Raw genomic sequence first — 16,240 nt, forward strand, 5'->3', positions numbered from 1 at the left:
ATCTATAAAAGCAGCCAAACACAAATTGATCTCTTTCCGTTCGTGACCTTGATGAATGATTACAAAAGCAAATAAAGACATAGCAAATAGAAAACATACCTACTTATTTTATGGCAACGTCAACTGCACCTCGAAACCGAAAGCGTCTGACAGCGTGCGATTCTCAAGTGCAAAGTGAGGTGTGTATCCCGGATTATATGTCAGCCATGTGATTTGCGCATGATTGTCGTCTCAACCATCCCGGATAATGCTCTACTGCGCAAGCTTCGAGTCTTACATCCGACAAAATTTTGGATTTTTCTCCCTATTGACAAGAATAGTGTGCTGTCTCGCTAACGCTCGCCAGCAATAAATGTAAATCTATATTTGTTATGTTTTTTTCTCGACATCATGTCACAGACATTTTGTGGAAAAAATCCTTCGGAGAGCTCATTTTTTGAAAGGACAAGATGCCTGCTATACTGGCATTACGCGTGATGCTGGGGCTGATTCATTTATTCCAACTGTATGCTTCGCCGATTAAGAAAACTGTCCTTGCTAATGGAATAGTTTGAGTCACGACGATCGCGTTACGTTGTTTCCTTTGTGTTACGCGACTCAGACTATCAGCGGAAATTTGTGAAATTCCATTACGATAACGTAAGCTTCTTGATGACCTCTTTTCAGTCTCGCGTCGTGGTCTAAGACTGTCAAACAAAGCACGATTCCTTCGCTAAGAACTCACCAATTTCCACCGTTTTACGTGTCGGGTGCTTCTTAGAAGTTATTCTTTCGATTTACCGCTTCAAAATGGTGAAATTTCCGTTTGAAAACGGCACACTTGAGTCCACAACATGTTAAAACAATATGGCGCGACAATTTAATCCGTCTTTAATAAATATATCAAATGATGCATTGACGTCACACAGGTAGGGAGGAGTGGGTCCCCTCCCTCGCGATATAAGCGACAAGAATGGATTTTGATTGGCCTACTGTTGTTGAAGACAATCAGAACGATACATCCCGAGTAGGAGAGGGGAGAGTTCAATGGAATGTACCGATTTGTGGCTACGAGGAAGAAAAAAAAAAAAAAAAAAAAAAAAAAGAAATCGACCCGTTTTTAGACACGGTATGCCCTGAAAAGTGTGTTTAAATTTCATTATTTTTATGGTGATTAAACTAATGAAAATTACTGAGAAACTACAAAGACTATAACATAACAAACCTTTGTAATACTTGTAAGGTATTGGCAGTTCTCCCTCATGATCGAGTTCTCGGGCTTCATCGTTCAGGTCCTTTAGCAGTTTGGCGCCGTAGACACCCGCATAGATCCCATAACCGGATGAAAGCTGTTAAACGAAGCACAAGAAAACAAATTACGTCGTGTACCGCGTGTGCATGTGTAGGTATTTTAGCCTTACTCAGGCATGCTATTGCGTGACTTCTGTCCTAGGCCCAATCCACACTAATACGTTTTCGTTTAAAAACGAATACTTTTTTATACGTTTTCGCCTATCATCCACATTTAAACGCCCGAAAACGCCAATGAAAACGGAGACTTTCGAAAATGGCTACATCCGCCTCTAGTGTGGACACTGAGGTGAAAACGGTGACGTAAAAAGGGTTCCAGTAAACTGTCGGAGCATCAATCCAAGATGGCGGATGGTTAACACATGCGCAATCCCAGGTCGCAGTCATTTTTATCGCTTTCAAGCGTTTTCGTGTGGACAGGTGAAAACGAAACAAAAACGTTAGTGTGGATGACAATATTTTCCTTCGTTTTCGCCGCGATGAAAACGGATACTAGAGTGGATGGGGCCTGATACGTTTTCCCTGTGTTCAATATATTACGGAACAGTTGAAAAAATCAGAAGACCTTTTAAGTTTGCGCTGAGAAGAATGCGTCATTTATTCCATGGAAGTTTATGCCGGATAAAATCAGGTTTGTTCCTGATTTGAAATGCAGTTTCCCAGTTTTTCAGGTTTTTATTGACTCGGAATGAATTAAGGGAAGAGAAAAGAAAACCGGAACGTGAAGGTATGCCTGACGTCAACACAGCTATGTATATTGCTCAATGACATGGCAAATATTTGCTTGAACGCTTTGTAGAAAGTTGGAGGAAAAAAAAAACAAGTTCACATTATCAGAAAACTCAGATGGAAAAAATTGTAATTTATTCCCAATCTACCTTTACGTTTGTAACAATAAATGCCTCAATCAGAACAGCTTCATAAACAAGTTCACAGATAATTGGACGAAACCGTATATTCTAATTCTTTTCATCTTCCTTAGTTACAAAGCTTAACTTAGTACCGGAACTGCCGAATATTACTGAGGAAAGATTATTTTGCATCAGAGCAGAATAGGGGGTGTAGATCGAAGATTGCTTAGTAATTTTAAAAGTTTATATGAACTAGTTGCACAGTATCGGTTGATTTGAATGACCACACTTTAAGATTTAACATGGAAGCCTATTTGTACACTATTTCAAAAGAACAATCAAAACAGCTTCATGAACAAGTTCACAGATGTTGACGAAACCGTACCGTATATATATTCTAATTCTTTTCATCTTCTTTAGTTACAAAGCTTAACTTAGTGCCGAATATTACTGAGGAAAGACAGAAAGCGTCCAGTCGTGTTTTGAACTTTCCATATATTTGTCTGTATAGCGAACCAGCGAGTGTGGCCAATGTGCGAGCCAGCGAGCCAGCGAGCCAAACGTGCGAGCCATGCGAGCCAAACGTGAGAGGCATGAACAAAACATGCGAGGCTTGCGAGGCATGAACAACCCGCAACATAAATGCTAACCGTTAAGCTAACTGGGGAGCTATTTGAGCTAACCTGAGTGCTTTTTAGGCTAACCGGAGTGTTTTTTAGGCTAACCTGAGTGCCTCGCATGGCTCGCTGGCTCGCAGATTGTCAAGACCCCGAACCAGCCTTGAACTGCTACTAAAAATAGTTCTCGGGGAAAATACAGGTAAATGTATGGAAAGTTCAAAACACGACTGGACGCCTTCTGTCACAGCTACATCCCTCCAATTTTTTCCTTAAAATCCTTTTCCTAGTGCCAAAAGTTTCCAATTGATGAATTTTTCAGAAGCGATGTTTTATGAAAATTATTTGACATCGGATTTCCATACAAACACTGTTATTTCAAGCCTGTTTGCCTACCCGTCAAAATGGCGTCGAAAACCGTGATAAGGCTTATTGTCCGCTATTTTAAGGACAAGACTGTCAAACTTGGTCCTTTCTGACCCGGTTAATCGAAATGTAAGATGAAAGATAAAACTTAAACAGCTTAAACCAAATCCCTAGAGTAATTACGATTCAGTATTACGCTGTTGAATGACGACCGTGACCATGCTAACCCTAAATTAGAATTTAGACGCCATCGGTTCATTCGCACGAATGGAAAGATAACTTAAAACAAATCCCGTTAACGATACAGTTTCAAGACAACGTATACAGGAAAATACAACTTGCACATTTGTTTAAACGGGGAAAGTGGTTTTCATGTTAAGGCAAAAAAAGGGCCACTGATCTTGATACACCGAGCAAAAGAATTGATGCATACTGATTGGACAAAAACGTTTCGCGCGGAATAAACCTCAGCCAAAAAATAAGCGCCGCACAGATCCTGGGAATCATCTTTGTTGCGCAAAAAGATCCAAAATATTTAAACTACTAGAGAACAGAATGAGGAAAACTTATACAAAACTAATATAATAATATTCCCAAAGTATTTATATGCAAACTGACTAAATGATCACTCCCAAATCAGTGACTTGGAAAGTGAACACGACGCAAGATTACCCGTATATTGAATATCACACACTCTGTTTTTGTTAGCCATGTTGAAACTATAAGTTCAATATATTTTGCCATCGAACAAGAACTCTTCTGGTTTCAAGTTTGCCGTACATTTACTGAAAATGTCTGCAAACCGATACATGCATACTAATTAAATCACACCCAAATAGAAAAATTGACGCGGAAACTACGGAAATTGACACACGCTGTTCTTTTTAGCCAAGTTCAATATATTTTGCCATCAAACAATGTAACTCTTCTGGTTTTAAGTTTACCGTACAGTTACTGAAAATGTCTGCAAACCGATGCATATGAATACTGATTAAATCACACCCAACTAATGTGACGCGGAAAAACAGCTCTGTACGTACGCTGTTTGTGTAAGTTCAATATATCAGTGACATAGAACAAGAACGTATCTGGTTTCAAGTTTACTGTACAGTTACTGAAATTGTCTGCAAACCGATGCATATGAATACTGATTAAATCACACCCGAATAATGTGACGCAGAAAAACAGCTCTGTACGTATATTGCAGATGTCACACACTGTTTTTTTTTGCCAAGTTGAAACTATAAGTTCAAGGTAGATATTTTGGCATCGAACAAGAACTCTTCTGGTTTTAAGTTTACCACACAGTAACTGAAAATGTCTGGGAACGGATCGAGCTTCAGCGGCAAGAAGGTCTTGTACAGCTGTTGTTCGGGAAGAAATACCGGACTCGAGGGAGCCTGTTTCTGTAGTGTAGATAGCGAACCGCAACCCCACGCTAGCGCTAGCAGGCCACGCAGTAATCGAACTGAACAGAAACACATAGACGACTTAATAATGTATTGACATGGAAATTCAGATTTACTCACCAAGCCAAAGCAAGCAATGAGCAGAATCCCTGTCTTTAAGTCACAACCACAACAACAAGTATGGACCAAAACAGCCATAGCTGGATCTTGAAGTTTTAGTGCTGTAAACCGAGAGCAGGACAGCAGAGGTACAAATGTGAAGTTTTGCGCCTTTCAATCGGTTGCTTCAGAAGTTTGCAGCACTGGAAATATTTGTAGATATGATGTAATGACGCACGGACCAATCAGATCACACAGAAACGCCTTGCAGCATTAACACCTGTCAATCTTAAGAACACCTATCAATCTTAAGGGCAGGACACCGACATTTTTACACGTATCCAATGAACAGCCAATCAGAACAGCCGTTAAACTGTGTATCCTTTGTATCCAGGTGTCTGTATTTGTTATCTGCTTCGTCATGTTTCAAGTGGAAGTTCCGGTGTTTGTTTCGCGACGCGAGCTCCTCGCGTGTCGCGTAACGGCATGGGACACAACCGGAGTCGCTTGATCTACTATCGTTAGAAAATAAGGGACTTCTCGTAGTCTTGAAAAACTGGATTTCCCAGTATTCTTTATTCACGTTTCTGTTTGTGCATGACCATAGACCCTATGAAAAAATAGCTGACATTTTAATATCATTTTGTTTGGATTCAAAAGAATATTTTACTTGAACGAGGCTAGTGAGCCCAGGTGGATTTATACTCGGGTATAAACGTGACGGGGGGGTCCGACGGAGCCTAATATTTTGCACCCAAAAAAATACGTCAGGCCCCCCCCCCCCCCCCCCCGTCACGTTTATACCCGAGTAGCCCACCTGGGCTAGTGAGGCTGATTTGAATACAGACAAACATGTACTGTAGGCTATTTTTGCATTGGGTCTATGCTCTGTCCCTGCTTTGAAAGGAGGGAGCGCAATAATCTGGAACTATCTTGTACACTAAAGCTTTGTTAACGCGCCACAAGGTACAAGGTTACAAGGTTTGTCCAATACTAGTATCTGTTTTGGAATAAAGAGCGGAATAGAGGAATCTACATTTAGTACCTTATGTTTGGTTTTCAATTTCTTGAGCACAAGTTCAAGAGGTTATTCAAATACTTAGCTAAGGGCTGTGATCGCGCTTATTTAGAGAGCAAAATCGTGGTCAATGACTTTTTTTAATCATGCTCCACTCAACAAAGCACCACGGGCACCAACAATTGAGGGCGTTGACCCTCCAATAAAGCGATAAATTCTGATACACTCACGAAAAGAACCCGAGTTGTCTCAAAATAGAGTGGTAAAATTAATTACGATTAATCGAGCCCTTCAGGGCTGAGAATTATCCTAAAGGGAAAAGGAATCTACGGGATTCACTTAAATCGCTGAAAAAACAGTTGCCTTAATTTTAGCCTGCAGTCATGCAGATGAAATAACATCCGGTCGTGTATCGAGAACTCGAAATAAACTTTTTATGCATGGATCGGATACAAAACACATTTCTGCTAAGGCGCAGTTCAGCATGTTTAATCACGATTTAACTCTCGCGGTATTGCGACCACAACAATTGCCCGAAGCTGGCTAATGTATGTCTGAGCTCGGATCCACCACTTAAGATGTTTTCAGTTCACAATATTTTCACTTCATCAAGTTAATTTGAACAGATCACGAATTTCCATCATAATGCCGAGTTGACATAGTAATCCCGTAAAAGCAAACACCGGAAAATATACTGAGTAAACCTTCAAACTTAACTGGCAGTTCTCGGTACCGATCACTGCTGACATCGCTACAATTATATATAAGGGCGAAAAACCATCGAATGGCTTTTCAAACTCACGCTTTTCGAAGAGAAGATCCTTATCAAATCTTGCTCTTGCTCCGCCATTTTACTCCATAGAAGTCCAGGATGTTGAGCAAAGCATTTTCGCACGGGCAACGCAAAAGCTCAGGCCATGGGGCGTGCGTCAGAAAGACAATGAGATAAATTGTTTTTTATCGGAAGATCAGAGACAAAAGAACCGCTAAAAACAAATAAAGGAACATGATTCTAATTTTATCTTTGATTGTACTTTTGGCTTATTCTATAGGTGGCTATTTATAAAAGATTTTCGGGTGTCTGTGCACTGCTATTCTAACGTTTCCCGTTGCAACAGTTACACAATTGCGAGTCCTTTATATTTCCACAAGGGACAGTCCAGCGAGAAGAGCACGCGCGATCACACGAGAAAATTCCCCGACGCGAGTGAACACGCGTGTGATAGCATAGCAGTGCACCATGCACCAGGCCCCAGCGGGGAGTGTCAAAAGGACAGATAACTTTATCCACTGGATAGTTCGCTTTCCGGCGGATAAAATGTGTGCAAGATTTTCATGATAGTCCTATAATTTGTGAATAGAGTAGAACTTATGTCAAATTTAAGAATGGGATTGTGTGGAAAACTTGCCAAAAGCATTGGATGTTGTACATTTGTTCCGCTGGATTGCGACTTATCCAGTGGATAAAGTTATCCGCTTTTTGAACAACTGGGGAAAGGTGTTCTTCGCGAGAGCTCGAGTATTTTTCTCCGCTTGATTGTCCATCAGAGCGAAAGAAAGAAGCTGCACTACTTTTTAAGTTACTTAAAACTGAAACAACTGCAAACGATTGGGAATCTCAGAGCGACAATGGCTGCACATCCACATGTCGTTCTGACAGCTAAGCTGTCTTTGGGTTGATTTGCACCACCGTTTCTGGATACTTTGGGTATGGAGGAGGGCCACCGACCACTTGCACCTGTGGATTAGATACAAAGAAACCTGGTTAAGTCTTTCTAAATCCTTAATAGAATTGTTAACTACAATACTATTTTAAGTTAAAAAGATCTAAAAGTCAAACGTTTTCGACTAATCAAGTCATCCTCAAGGTAAAAGGAATTTTAACCCGGGTAAAAAGGGTAAAAAGGGTATCCTCAGGGTAAAAGGGTTTTTACTCTGTGGATAACTTGATCACTCGAAACATTTGGGTTTTAATATCCTTTAAATTTTAGCGTTGTAAATAGTATTGTAAATCTCAAGCGAATATTATGGACAATTGTTCACTAGTTCTTAAATGAACAGGAGGATTCGGACGAGATGAGAGCAGCGCGCGAGGAGACAAACGTCTTACCCCAATCCCCTCTCCTTTATACCCCTATTGTAGCTCGCTCTCGACGGATTGATTAACCTTCGATGGATATGAAGAGACAGGGAGTGGAGGGTGGGGGGGGGGGGGGGGGGCTGCAAGCAATATATTCTTCCCCTGAACCCTTCCCCCCCCTCCCCCTTTCCCCTTCACTAGTTTATTACCATCGGTGCTGGCGGACCAAATCCAGCAGATGATCCTGAAGGGTCCTCACGGAGGGCTTCGTGGTACGAGTACACCACAATGATGAAGTAGATCTGAGTAATTCAAAACAAAGCAGATTATTAACCCTTTAACAGTGATCCGCCTCAAATGTTTCCTTGTAATATCAACGCTTTTTCAGCCACCTCTAATTGCACCCTACGCCATCAATACCACAGTAACTAAGGAATATCAATATTATTTATGAGAATGTTCATAAAAAATAAAGGTTACAGTAAATGAAAATCTATAAATCAACCCATATCCTGATGAACATCCGAACTAATTGACACGTAGCTCCTCGCATTTTCCAATTTTTCTTGAAGAAAAGTATGACTAAACTTTCACAGTTTTTCATAAATCACTAAGGCCAGTATTTTTCAGTAGACAGAGCTCTAAAATACGTATTCAATCCGGTAAGAATTATCTTTGCGTGCAGTCAAAGCTAAAATATTAAAGAAAACAATCTGTTCTCTCGCCTTAAGTTGATTCCATTCTTATTTATTACTAACTCGGTTAGTGATCATAAAAGGGAGAAGGGATGGCGCATGCGCAGTAGTGAGAGCACTCTCTTCTCACCAATGTGGCTCGGGTTCGATTCCTAGACTCGGTGTCATATGTGGGCTTAGTTTGTTGAAGGTTCTCGTCCTTGCTCCGAGAGGTTTTTTCTGGGTTTTTTCCCCTTTCCTCTACGGAATAAACATTTCTAAATTGTGATTCTGTCTGGTTTGTCATTAACCACAGGCTCGAGAAATTGAGCAAGCACTCCCTGTGTTTAATTGACATAAATAAATTACTTTACTTTTATAAAGAATTTACCAGCTTCTCTAGATCTTAATACCATATTAACCCAGAAACCCATTATGTCGCATGGTTGGTATCTTGGTTCCCTAACGCTATTATTTTGTTTGTGGTTTGTGATAATCTGTCAGATTTATTAACTGGCAAACAAACAACTTAACTGAAGCTAAGTTGTAACGGTCTTTAAAGAGTCATACACTTACCGAAAGCAACCAGTCAAGGATTAATCCAATGAAAAGATACCAGAACTATAATTAAATAATAGTGATATTTGATTAAAAATAGGAAATAGCTCTGTCTGGTCGAGAAAGTGGCGCGAGTTTTTTAACCAATCACAGAACGTAGTAAACCAAAACTAACTTGCAAGAATGCAACATTACACTGATTCAATAAATAAATCAAATTAAGACTAAATTAAAGTAACTTAAAATAATTAAGTAATTTCATTTATTCTATTTCACAGCTTTACTTTATGTATAAATTATCTTTTCTGTTGCATTCTTCACTTGATAATGGTGTCAAGATAGCACGCACCGAAACGTATGTGTAGACATTAACAGCGAATGTCCTTTGAAACATTTTAAAGGTAAAGTTTTAGTTGCATAGCTACAGCATTTTAAATTGGTAACGTGAGCTGAAACTGTTTTGTCGCTTTATCAAGTGAACGTTGCTGAACGGAAAGGTCTGTTCATATACCTTGCTTCGGCAACCAATCACGTTGTTGAACATTCACTGCTGAGTATATTAAGATTTTATTCCTAACTGAGTAATTGAAACAAGACGTACCTCGTGCCAGATCGCGATCACGAAGATCATCGTACCCAGAGTGTAAGCAAGTAGGAAGATGTGAAGGATGATGTAAGGCAGTGCCAAAAAACGGTTCTTCTAAAAAGGTAAAAAAGAAACAAGAACAGCGAACATTTACGACTCCTGGACAAGAGGGTTACAGTGAAAAGAAACCATGTGGTGCTTGGTGGGGTAGCGGAACAGATCAAACGTAAAAAAAAAATAAGAAAAATAAGGTTTTTACTTTGTGCATATTTGGTTAGTTAGAATGCTTTGTGAGCTCAAAACTGCTAAATCACATTATCATAAATAAAGTATGAAGCCTTTTTAAATGAGCTATGTCACGTATTCAAAAAGTACACACAGAAACACATTGCAGATGGATCTCAAATACTTCACTTTCAAAACCTTTTTTTGAAACCCTTTTTTTTTGGTAAATCATAAAATGATTTAGTAACGTCAAAGACTCACAAGAAAACCTACCGGCTTTGAGCAAAGTCATAACGTTGTCCTTTTTTATTTATTACGTTCGACCGCTTTTAAAACAACAGAATCAATGACAAGGTATTTTGGCCACCGTAAAGAGATTCGAGTGCTGAAGTTTCGACGTTAGCTCTTTGTCAGAGCAAATCCAACGCCTGGTTGATTCCATCTCATTTTTGTCGCATCAATACAGACATAGATACAATTTTGATATCACAGATGCAAATTACTGTGTCCATTGTTTTTAGTAAATTTTTCAGTTTTCCAAATAAAAAGGATACCATTTAGCCTAGGGTGTACGGAGGCGGTTTCTTTGTGGATGGGGTTTCTCGAGGCTGCATGGAGTACCGCGTGCACTTACCGTGCGATACGATCCCAGTAGCAAAAAATCTGTCAAAAGCCTCAGCACATTAAAGGCTACATTAACGTAATCCAAGTTGACGAAAACTGAAAAAGAAGAAAAACGCACAGTCAGTCAGTATACGTAAAAATAAATTTCCAAAGTTGTATATTAAGTTAAGGACACGAGAATCTGATGCACCTTGCATGATTTATTGCTTTAATTTTCTTCGAAAATAATTAATGTAAATCTATATAAATTTCGTCACAGAATTTGGTAAAAAATCCTTCGGAAAGCACCTTATTTAAAAGGGAATTCAAAGTGTGCTTTAATTTCGTAATTTTTATGGTGATTAAACTAATGAAAATTGCTGAGGAACTACAAACTTAAGACTAACATAACAAACCTTTGTAATAATTGTAAGGTATTGACAGTCCTTCCTCTCTGGCTTCATCGTTCAGCGCTTTGGCGCCATGGATACCTGCATAGATTCCATAACCGGATGAAATCTGTTAAACGAAGCACAAGAAAAGCAATAACGTCGTGTACCGCGTTTTCATGTGTAGGTGTTTTAGCCTTGCTCAGATATGCCATTGCGTGACTTCTCTCCGAGGCCCTATCCGCACTAATACGTTTTTCGTTTAAAAACGTATACTTTTTGATATGTTTTCCCCTATCATCCGCACTAAAACGCCCGAAAACGCCGATGAAAACGGAGACTTTCGAGAACTATAACATCCGTCTTTAGTGTGGACAGGTGAAAACAGTGACGTAAATAGCGTCACATGCCATCGGTTCCAGTCCAAATCGGAGTATCATATCTATCCAAGATGGCGGATGGTTAACACATGTGCAATCCCAGCTGGCAGTCGTTTTCATCGTTTTCAAGCGTTTTAGTGTGGACAGGTGAAAACGACACAAAAACACTGTAGCTAGTCTGGATGACAATATTTTCCTTCGTGGTTCTTTTGTGGATGGGGTCTGATACGCTTGCCTGTTTTCAATATATTACGGAACAGTTGAAGAAATCACAAGACCTTTTAAGTTTGCTCTGAGAAGAATGCAACATTCGCTTCCATGGCAGTCGGCATAAAATCAGGTTTGTTTCTGGTTTGAAATGCAGCTTCCCAGAAGCTGAATCTTTGATTGATGATAAAAAAGAGGAAAGACAGGATAAAAGTTTTCCTCTAAATTACAAAGCAAGCACAAAAAATGCAAGACCTGAAAACCAGAAAAGAACGAACGCAAGGAAAAATTGAACAGCTTGAAAAACACCATGGTTCAAATCCTGAAATGGAAGGAGAACTGCAAAGACTTGGGCAAGTGTAAAATAATTATAAAAAAAAAAAAACTTATAAATGAAAAACAGGAGCTAAAGTTTTTTCAGGAAAAAGTGAAAGAAAAAGAAAAGGTTGACAAACGCAAAGATGATCTCGCAAAGATAGAAAAAGAAAAAAAAAAATAGAAGAATGCCTCAACACAACAAAAACCCACGATGAACTTAATAAAGAAGAGGCTGAGATTAAGAGACAGATTGAAAATGACAGAATTATAATAAACAATGAAAACACTTCTCTTCAGCTTAGAGCAGCAATTGAGGAAAGAGTTGCAGAAAGAGAAGAGGAGCTTGCCAAGCTAAGTACACAAATTGAAGAAAAAGAAATTAAAGAGCCATGTCTCTTCGAGAGAGAATCAAAAATATCTTTAAGAGGTACGGAGAACTTGAGAACTTGAGAATGATATTTCTCATTACCAAAAAATCAGCAAAAAATACAAGAGAGCAAAATCGATCGCCTCAAAAATCGCATCTTTAACAGTAATTTTAACAACTGTGTTTACATCAAGCAGCCTAGCAGTTTCCCTTAATGGAATCAGCATTGCAGTCGGAGTTCCTTTGAGTGGAGTCGCTGGTCTAATGAGTGTCATTTCATTCGCATTTAGTGTTGTAAGAGAAAAGTTGCGTCGTAAGATTTCAAAACACGAGAAAACTATTTCTGTGAATCAAAACATCTTTCAATCAGCCGACTGATTTCGAAAGCATTGAATGATGGTTCATTATCTGATGAGGAGTTCGAATTGATTTTGCATGAGTTTGAACAAATGAATATTATTCATTGAAAGCCAGGTTGTGAGTTAAGAGCAATGGGATGAATTCTGTTCCTATGCGAAAGAAAAAAAAAAAGCGACCAAGAGAACTCATAAACAAAAATGGAGTTCCTTTGTTTATTTCTGGAGATAAAGGTCTCTATTTGATATACAAAATGTTCAAGATCATGTGATTTTTTTCAACCAATCAGAATTTTACCCATAAAATTACCAACTGGTAATTTTTCTGGTAAAAGAACATTTGTGGTAAAATGTCTGGTAATGCACTTAACTCAAATAACAAATCCTTTCTTTGTCATCTCTCGCCTGATAAATGATTCAAGATCGATCACGCCATATCGTATTCTTATCAGAATAACATTTTGAGATTTACACATTTGATTTTTCATCCTGTCTCGCTTTCTCTGACGATGGAAATCGCTCAAGTCTTGGTGGAAAGAATTTAGGAACTTGAAATGCTGGATGCTGTCGTATTCAAACTGACGCTAACTTCAGTTTTTTTTGAATACCCGTCAAGCTCCAGATTATATCCGGCTTGCCGGCTTGAGGATTTTTTAGCCATGGGGGCCTGACTCAAGGAAACCTCTCACCGAGAAATACTTTTTCAAATATCCTTCGAGACTTTTCCGCTCTAAAAAAATTTTTGTTGTTCATTTAAAAAAAAAAATGGAAAACGAGCTTCTCGATTTAAAACTTAAAGTGTTAGGACATGGTCTCTTTGATATTTTAACTAAAATACAAATCAGGCGATTGGAAGCGAACGAAGCGAATGAAGTGAGCGTGCGAAGTGGAGCAAGCGAGCGAAACGAGACAATGATATGGGATTTTATTGAATTAATTATTCAAAGCGATGAAATTCTTGTTGAAGCCGCTCGTTCTTCGCTTGTTAAAATGGCAAAGATGAAGCGAATAAAAGAAACAACACACTTTTTACAAAAAATGAGTTAAAAAAAGCGCTTGGTCTTCCTTCAAAACAAGAGAGAGCAATAAAAAAGCCTTGAATTCGCCACAAGAAAAGAAGCAATGAATGGAATGAATTTAGGCTCGACGGCAATTATATATGAACGCGATCAAAAATCAAAAAATTGTTATTGAGGATGTTGAATACAAATTTGATAGAAAATGAGAGTTTTGGTCATTTTCATAGGGAATCCCTCTGAAAATGTTTTGACACGTGTGTGTCTGATTAAATAATTATTCATGGTTGACTAATGTTTGTTTTGACTCGTGTGAAAATCATATATTAGTCAGCAACAAATTCTCTCGAGTTTTTCTCGCATAGTCTTCATTGAAATTTTTCCAATCTTGAAGAGCTTTTTCGGGATTATTTTGTCGCCATCGAGTGGAGCATTCTCTCGCTTTTTGGCGGCGTTCTGGGTTGTCTCGATGTTTATTTTGGTATTCTTTTACTTTTTCGGGATTATTTTTTCGCCATCGTTTATTTGCTTCTGTTGCTTTTTTGCGACGCTCTTCAATCTCTTTGTTGCTGTTAATTAATTTTGAAGGATCTTTGTCCAATTTTATTAATTTTTCAATCCTCTTGTTTTCTAATATGTGCTGCGTAGCAAATTTTTCTTTTTTGACAGATTTGGTTTAACTCTTTGTGCGACAAATTTGAATAAATATTATCTTCATTTTGATGTTTTGGTGGATCTTTGTCCAATCGTATTAACTTAATTTTCAATCATCTGTTTTTTTCGCATCTTTGAGGAATTAATTATTTTTCGTTCTTTGCAAATTTGAGTTAATTCTTTCCATTTCATTGAATTGTATACGTTTTTTCTCTCTGTTATTGTCGGTTTGGGAGACAATTCGGCTCTTATCAAATTGGTAAATTTGTTCAGAAAAAGTCGTTTAGCTTAGGCTTTTATTTTGAGAGCATTTTGAAGATCCATTTTATATATTGTAGAGAAAATTTTCGTTTTGAAGAATCAGATTGAGAAAATTTGTTGGGGCACTTTAATCAATAGTAGATATTGTTGTTTTTTTCAATGACCTTGAGGATTTTTTTAAATTTTATTTGGATTTTTTTTTTAATTTTTCGATTATCATGGAGTCTTTTATGCTTTTTTCAGGATATTTTTAGGAGTGTCGAGAAAGTGTAGTAAAAGATATGAATTTAGCTACAACTCGCAATTCTACACAACGTTTGCCATCGAACAATAGCTCTTCTGGATTCAAGTTTACGGTAAAGTTACTTAAAACGTCTGCACACCGACGCATGCATACTGATTGAATCACACCCGAATAATGTGACGCGGAAAAACAACTCTGTACGTATATTGCAGATGACACACTGTTTTTTTTGGCCATGTTGAAACTATAGAAGTTCAAGCTAGATATTTTGTCATCGAACAAGAACTCTCCTGCTTTTAAGTTTACCCTACAGTAACTAAAAATGTCTGGGAACGGATCGAGCTTCAGTGGCAAGGCGTTCACAAGGAAAAATTGAGTTTAGTGAAAACAAAGTCGGACCCGAGGGAGCCGCCGAAATAGAGCCTATATTTTTGTAGTGTATATAGCGAACCGCAACCCCACGCTAGTGCTAGCTTGCCACGCAGTAGTCGAACTTGATTCGGAACAGAAGCACCAATACACGACTTAATAATGTATTGACATGGATATTCAGATTTACTCACCAAGCAAAACCAAGCAATGAGCAGAATCCCTGTGTTTAACTTACAACCACAACAACAAAAACGCACCAAAACAGCCATAGCTGGATCTTGAAATTTTAGTGATGTAAACCGACAGCAGGACAGTAGAGGTACAAACGTGAAGTTTTGTACCTTTCAATCGGTTGCTTCAGTAGTCTGCAGTACTGGAAATATTTGTAGACGGATGTAATAGCGCACATGGCCAATCCAGATCACACAGAAACGCCTTGAAGCATTAACACCTGTCAGTCTTCGGTGAGGGTAAAAGGCGGTGAGTTTACGGAATGGCATGTGGCATGACCTGGGGCATGGCATAATTATGCGAAAAACAATGCGGCTTGCGGAATGACTCAAAGAAAATAAATTAACTCAAGAGTGCGTCTCTTTTGGCGCCAATTTTAATTTAAGAGCATTAGCTTTGCTGCGAAAAATGCAACACATGGGCTGATCAGAAAATACAAGCCTGTAGCTGGGATAGAACATGTCTGATCGGTGGTTAGGAAGAAGTGAGGGTGGAGAAATCGATAAATACTGTTTATTGTTCTCACATTCAAGGAAATATGAGTACGTGTGCCTTTACTCGGACACTTTTTGCATTTATCACAATAACTTACCTCAGGAGGGCGGGAGCAAGCTGGTAGTTTTCTTGTATACAGCTTCTTCCTTTAATACCTAAACACGTCCTCAAGATTGGATGATTGAACGCATGAGGTTTCTCCATAATTTGGAAAAATGTTATAGACGTTGAGCGGTCTATTCTCGGACGCCTGCGATAGTTTTCACAGCCACATTTTTTGCGAAATTCGTCCCTGCACTAACAACATGTATGCTAGGTTTGAAGAGTTTAGAATATTTCTGCGGGTTTTTATGAGCGCTTTTAGGATTTCATACGTTAAAAATTGTGGGTAGAGGTACCAGTCGCTAAATTTTTCTGCACGGTGGGATTGACCACTAAACCACTACGCCTCCACTAGGCTGCGGAGCAGGCATAATCGTAGAAGGGGAGGGGTGAGGGGGCGGCGAAAAAAAGTAAGAGAAAAAGGGTCCCGATTGCGCCTCCTCAATCGAGTACATTTCAAGACAAGAGTATA

At 38.8% G+C, this 16,240-nt stretch overlaps 3 protein-coding genes across 5 annotated transcripts in view; all 3 read right to left on the reverse strand.

Moving 5' to 3' along the window:
• Positions 1-16,240, reverse strand: part of LOC146475368 (uncharacterized) — a 68,540-nt gene that overhangs the window by 19,365 nt on the left and 32,935 nt on the right. The window lies entirely within an intron of this gene.
• LOC146475370 (uncharacterized) overlaps positions 1-16,240 on the reverse strand; it is a 30,166-nt gene that overhangs the window by 5,377 nt on the left and 8,549 nt on the right. Inside the window, exons 1-2 of one of the 2 annotated variants that reach the window (XM_085115778.1) lie at positions 4,654-4,834; positions 1,205-1,328 (exon numbers count right to left, since the gene is read on the reverse strand). In XM_085115778.1, coding sequence (XP_084971904.1) covers positions 1,205-1,328; positions 4,654-4,731 — 202 coding nt within the window. In that variant the 5' untranslated portion in view covers positions 4,732-4,834. Of the gene's footprint in view, positions 1-1,204; positions 1,329-4,653; positions 4,835-16,240 lie in introns of those variants that run through there. The other variant, XM_085115779.1, reaches the window with a different exon arrangement.
• Positions 6,655-15,273, reverse strand: LOC146475371 (uncharacterized). The gene is made up of 7 exons (XM_085115777.1): positions 15,132-15,273; positions 10,793-10,895; positions 10,408-10,493; positions 9,564-9,662; positions 8,981-9,025; positions 7,940-8,032; positions 6,655-7,388 (listed from the first exon to the last, which is right to left on the reverse strand). The coding sequence occupies exons 1-7, from the start codon at positions 15,207-15,209 to the stop codon at positions 7,311-7,313; spliced, it is 582 nt and encodes a 193-aa protein (XP_084971903.1). The 5' UTR covers positions 15,210-15,273; the 3' UTR covers positions 6,655-7,310.

The sequence above is a fragment of the Pavona decussata genome, unplaced genomic scaffold (assembly GCF_977016875.1).
Source record: "Pavona decussata unplaced genomic scaffold, jaPavDecu1.1 SCAFFOLD_84, whole genome shotgun sequence".
NCBI classification, from domain to species: domain Eukaryota; kingdom Metazoa; phylum Cnidaria; class Anthozoa; order Scleractinia; family Agariciidae; genus Pavona; species Pavona decussata.

Coding starts and splice junctions, on each gene's coding strand:
- LOC146475371 (XM_085115777.1), bottom strand. CDS start 15,209: ATGGCTGTTTTGGTGCGTTTTTGTTGTTGTGGTTGTAAGTTAAACACA. Junction 10,896..15,131: donor TCATTGCTTGGTTTTGCTTG/GTGAGTAAATCT, acceptor TTCGTTTAACAG/ATTTCATCCGGTTATGGAAT. Junction 9,026..9,563: donor TGATCGCGATCTGGCACGAG/GTACGTCTTGTT, acceptor ATTTAATTATAG/TTCTGGTATCTTTTCATTGG.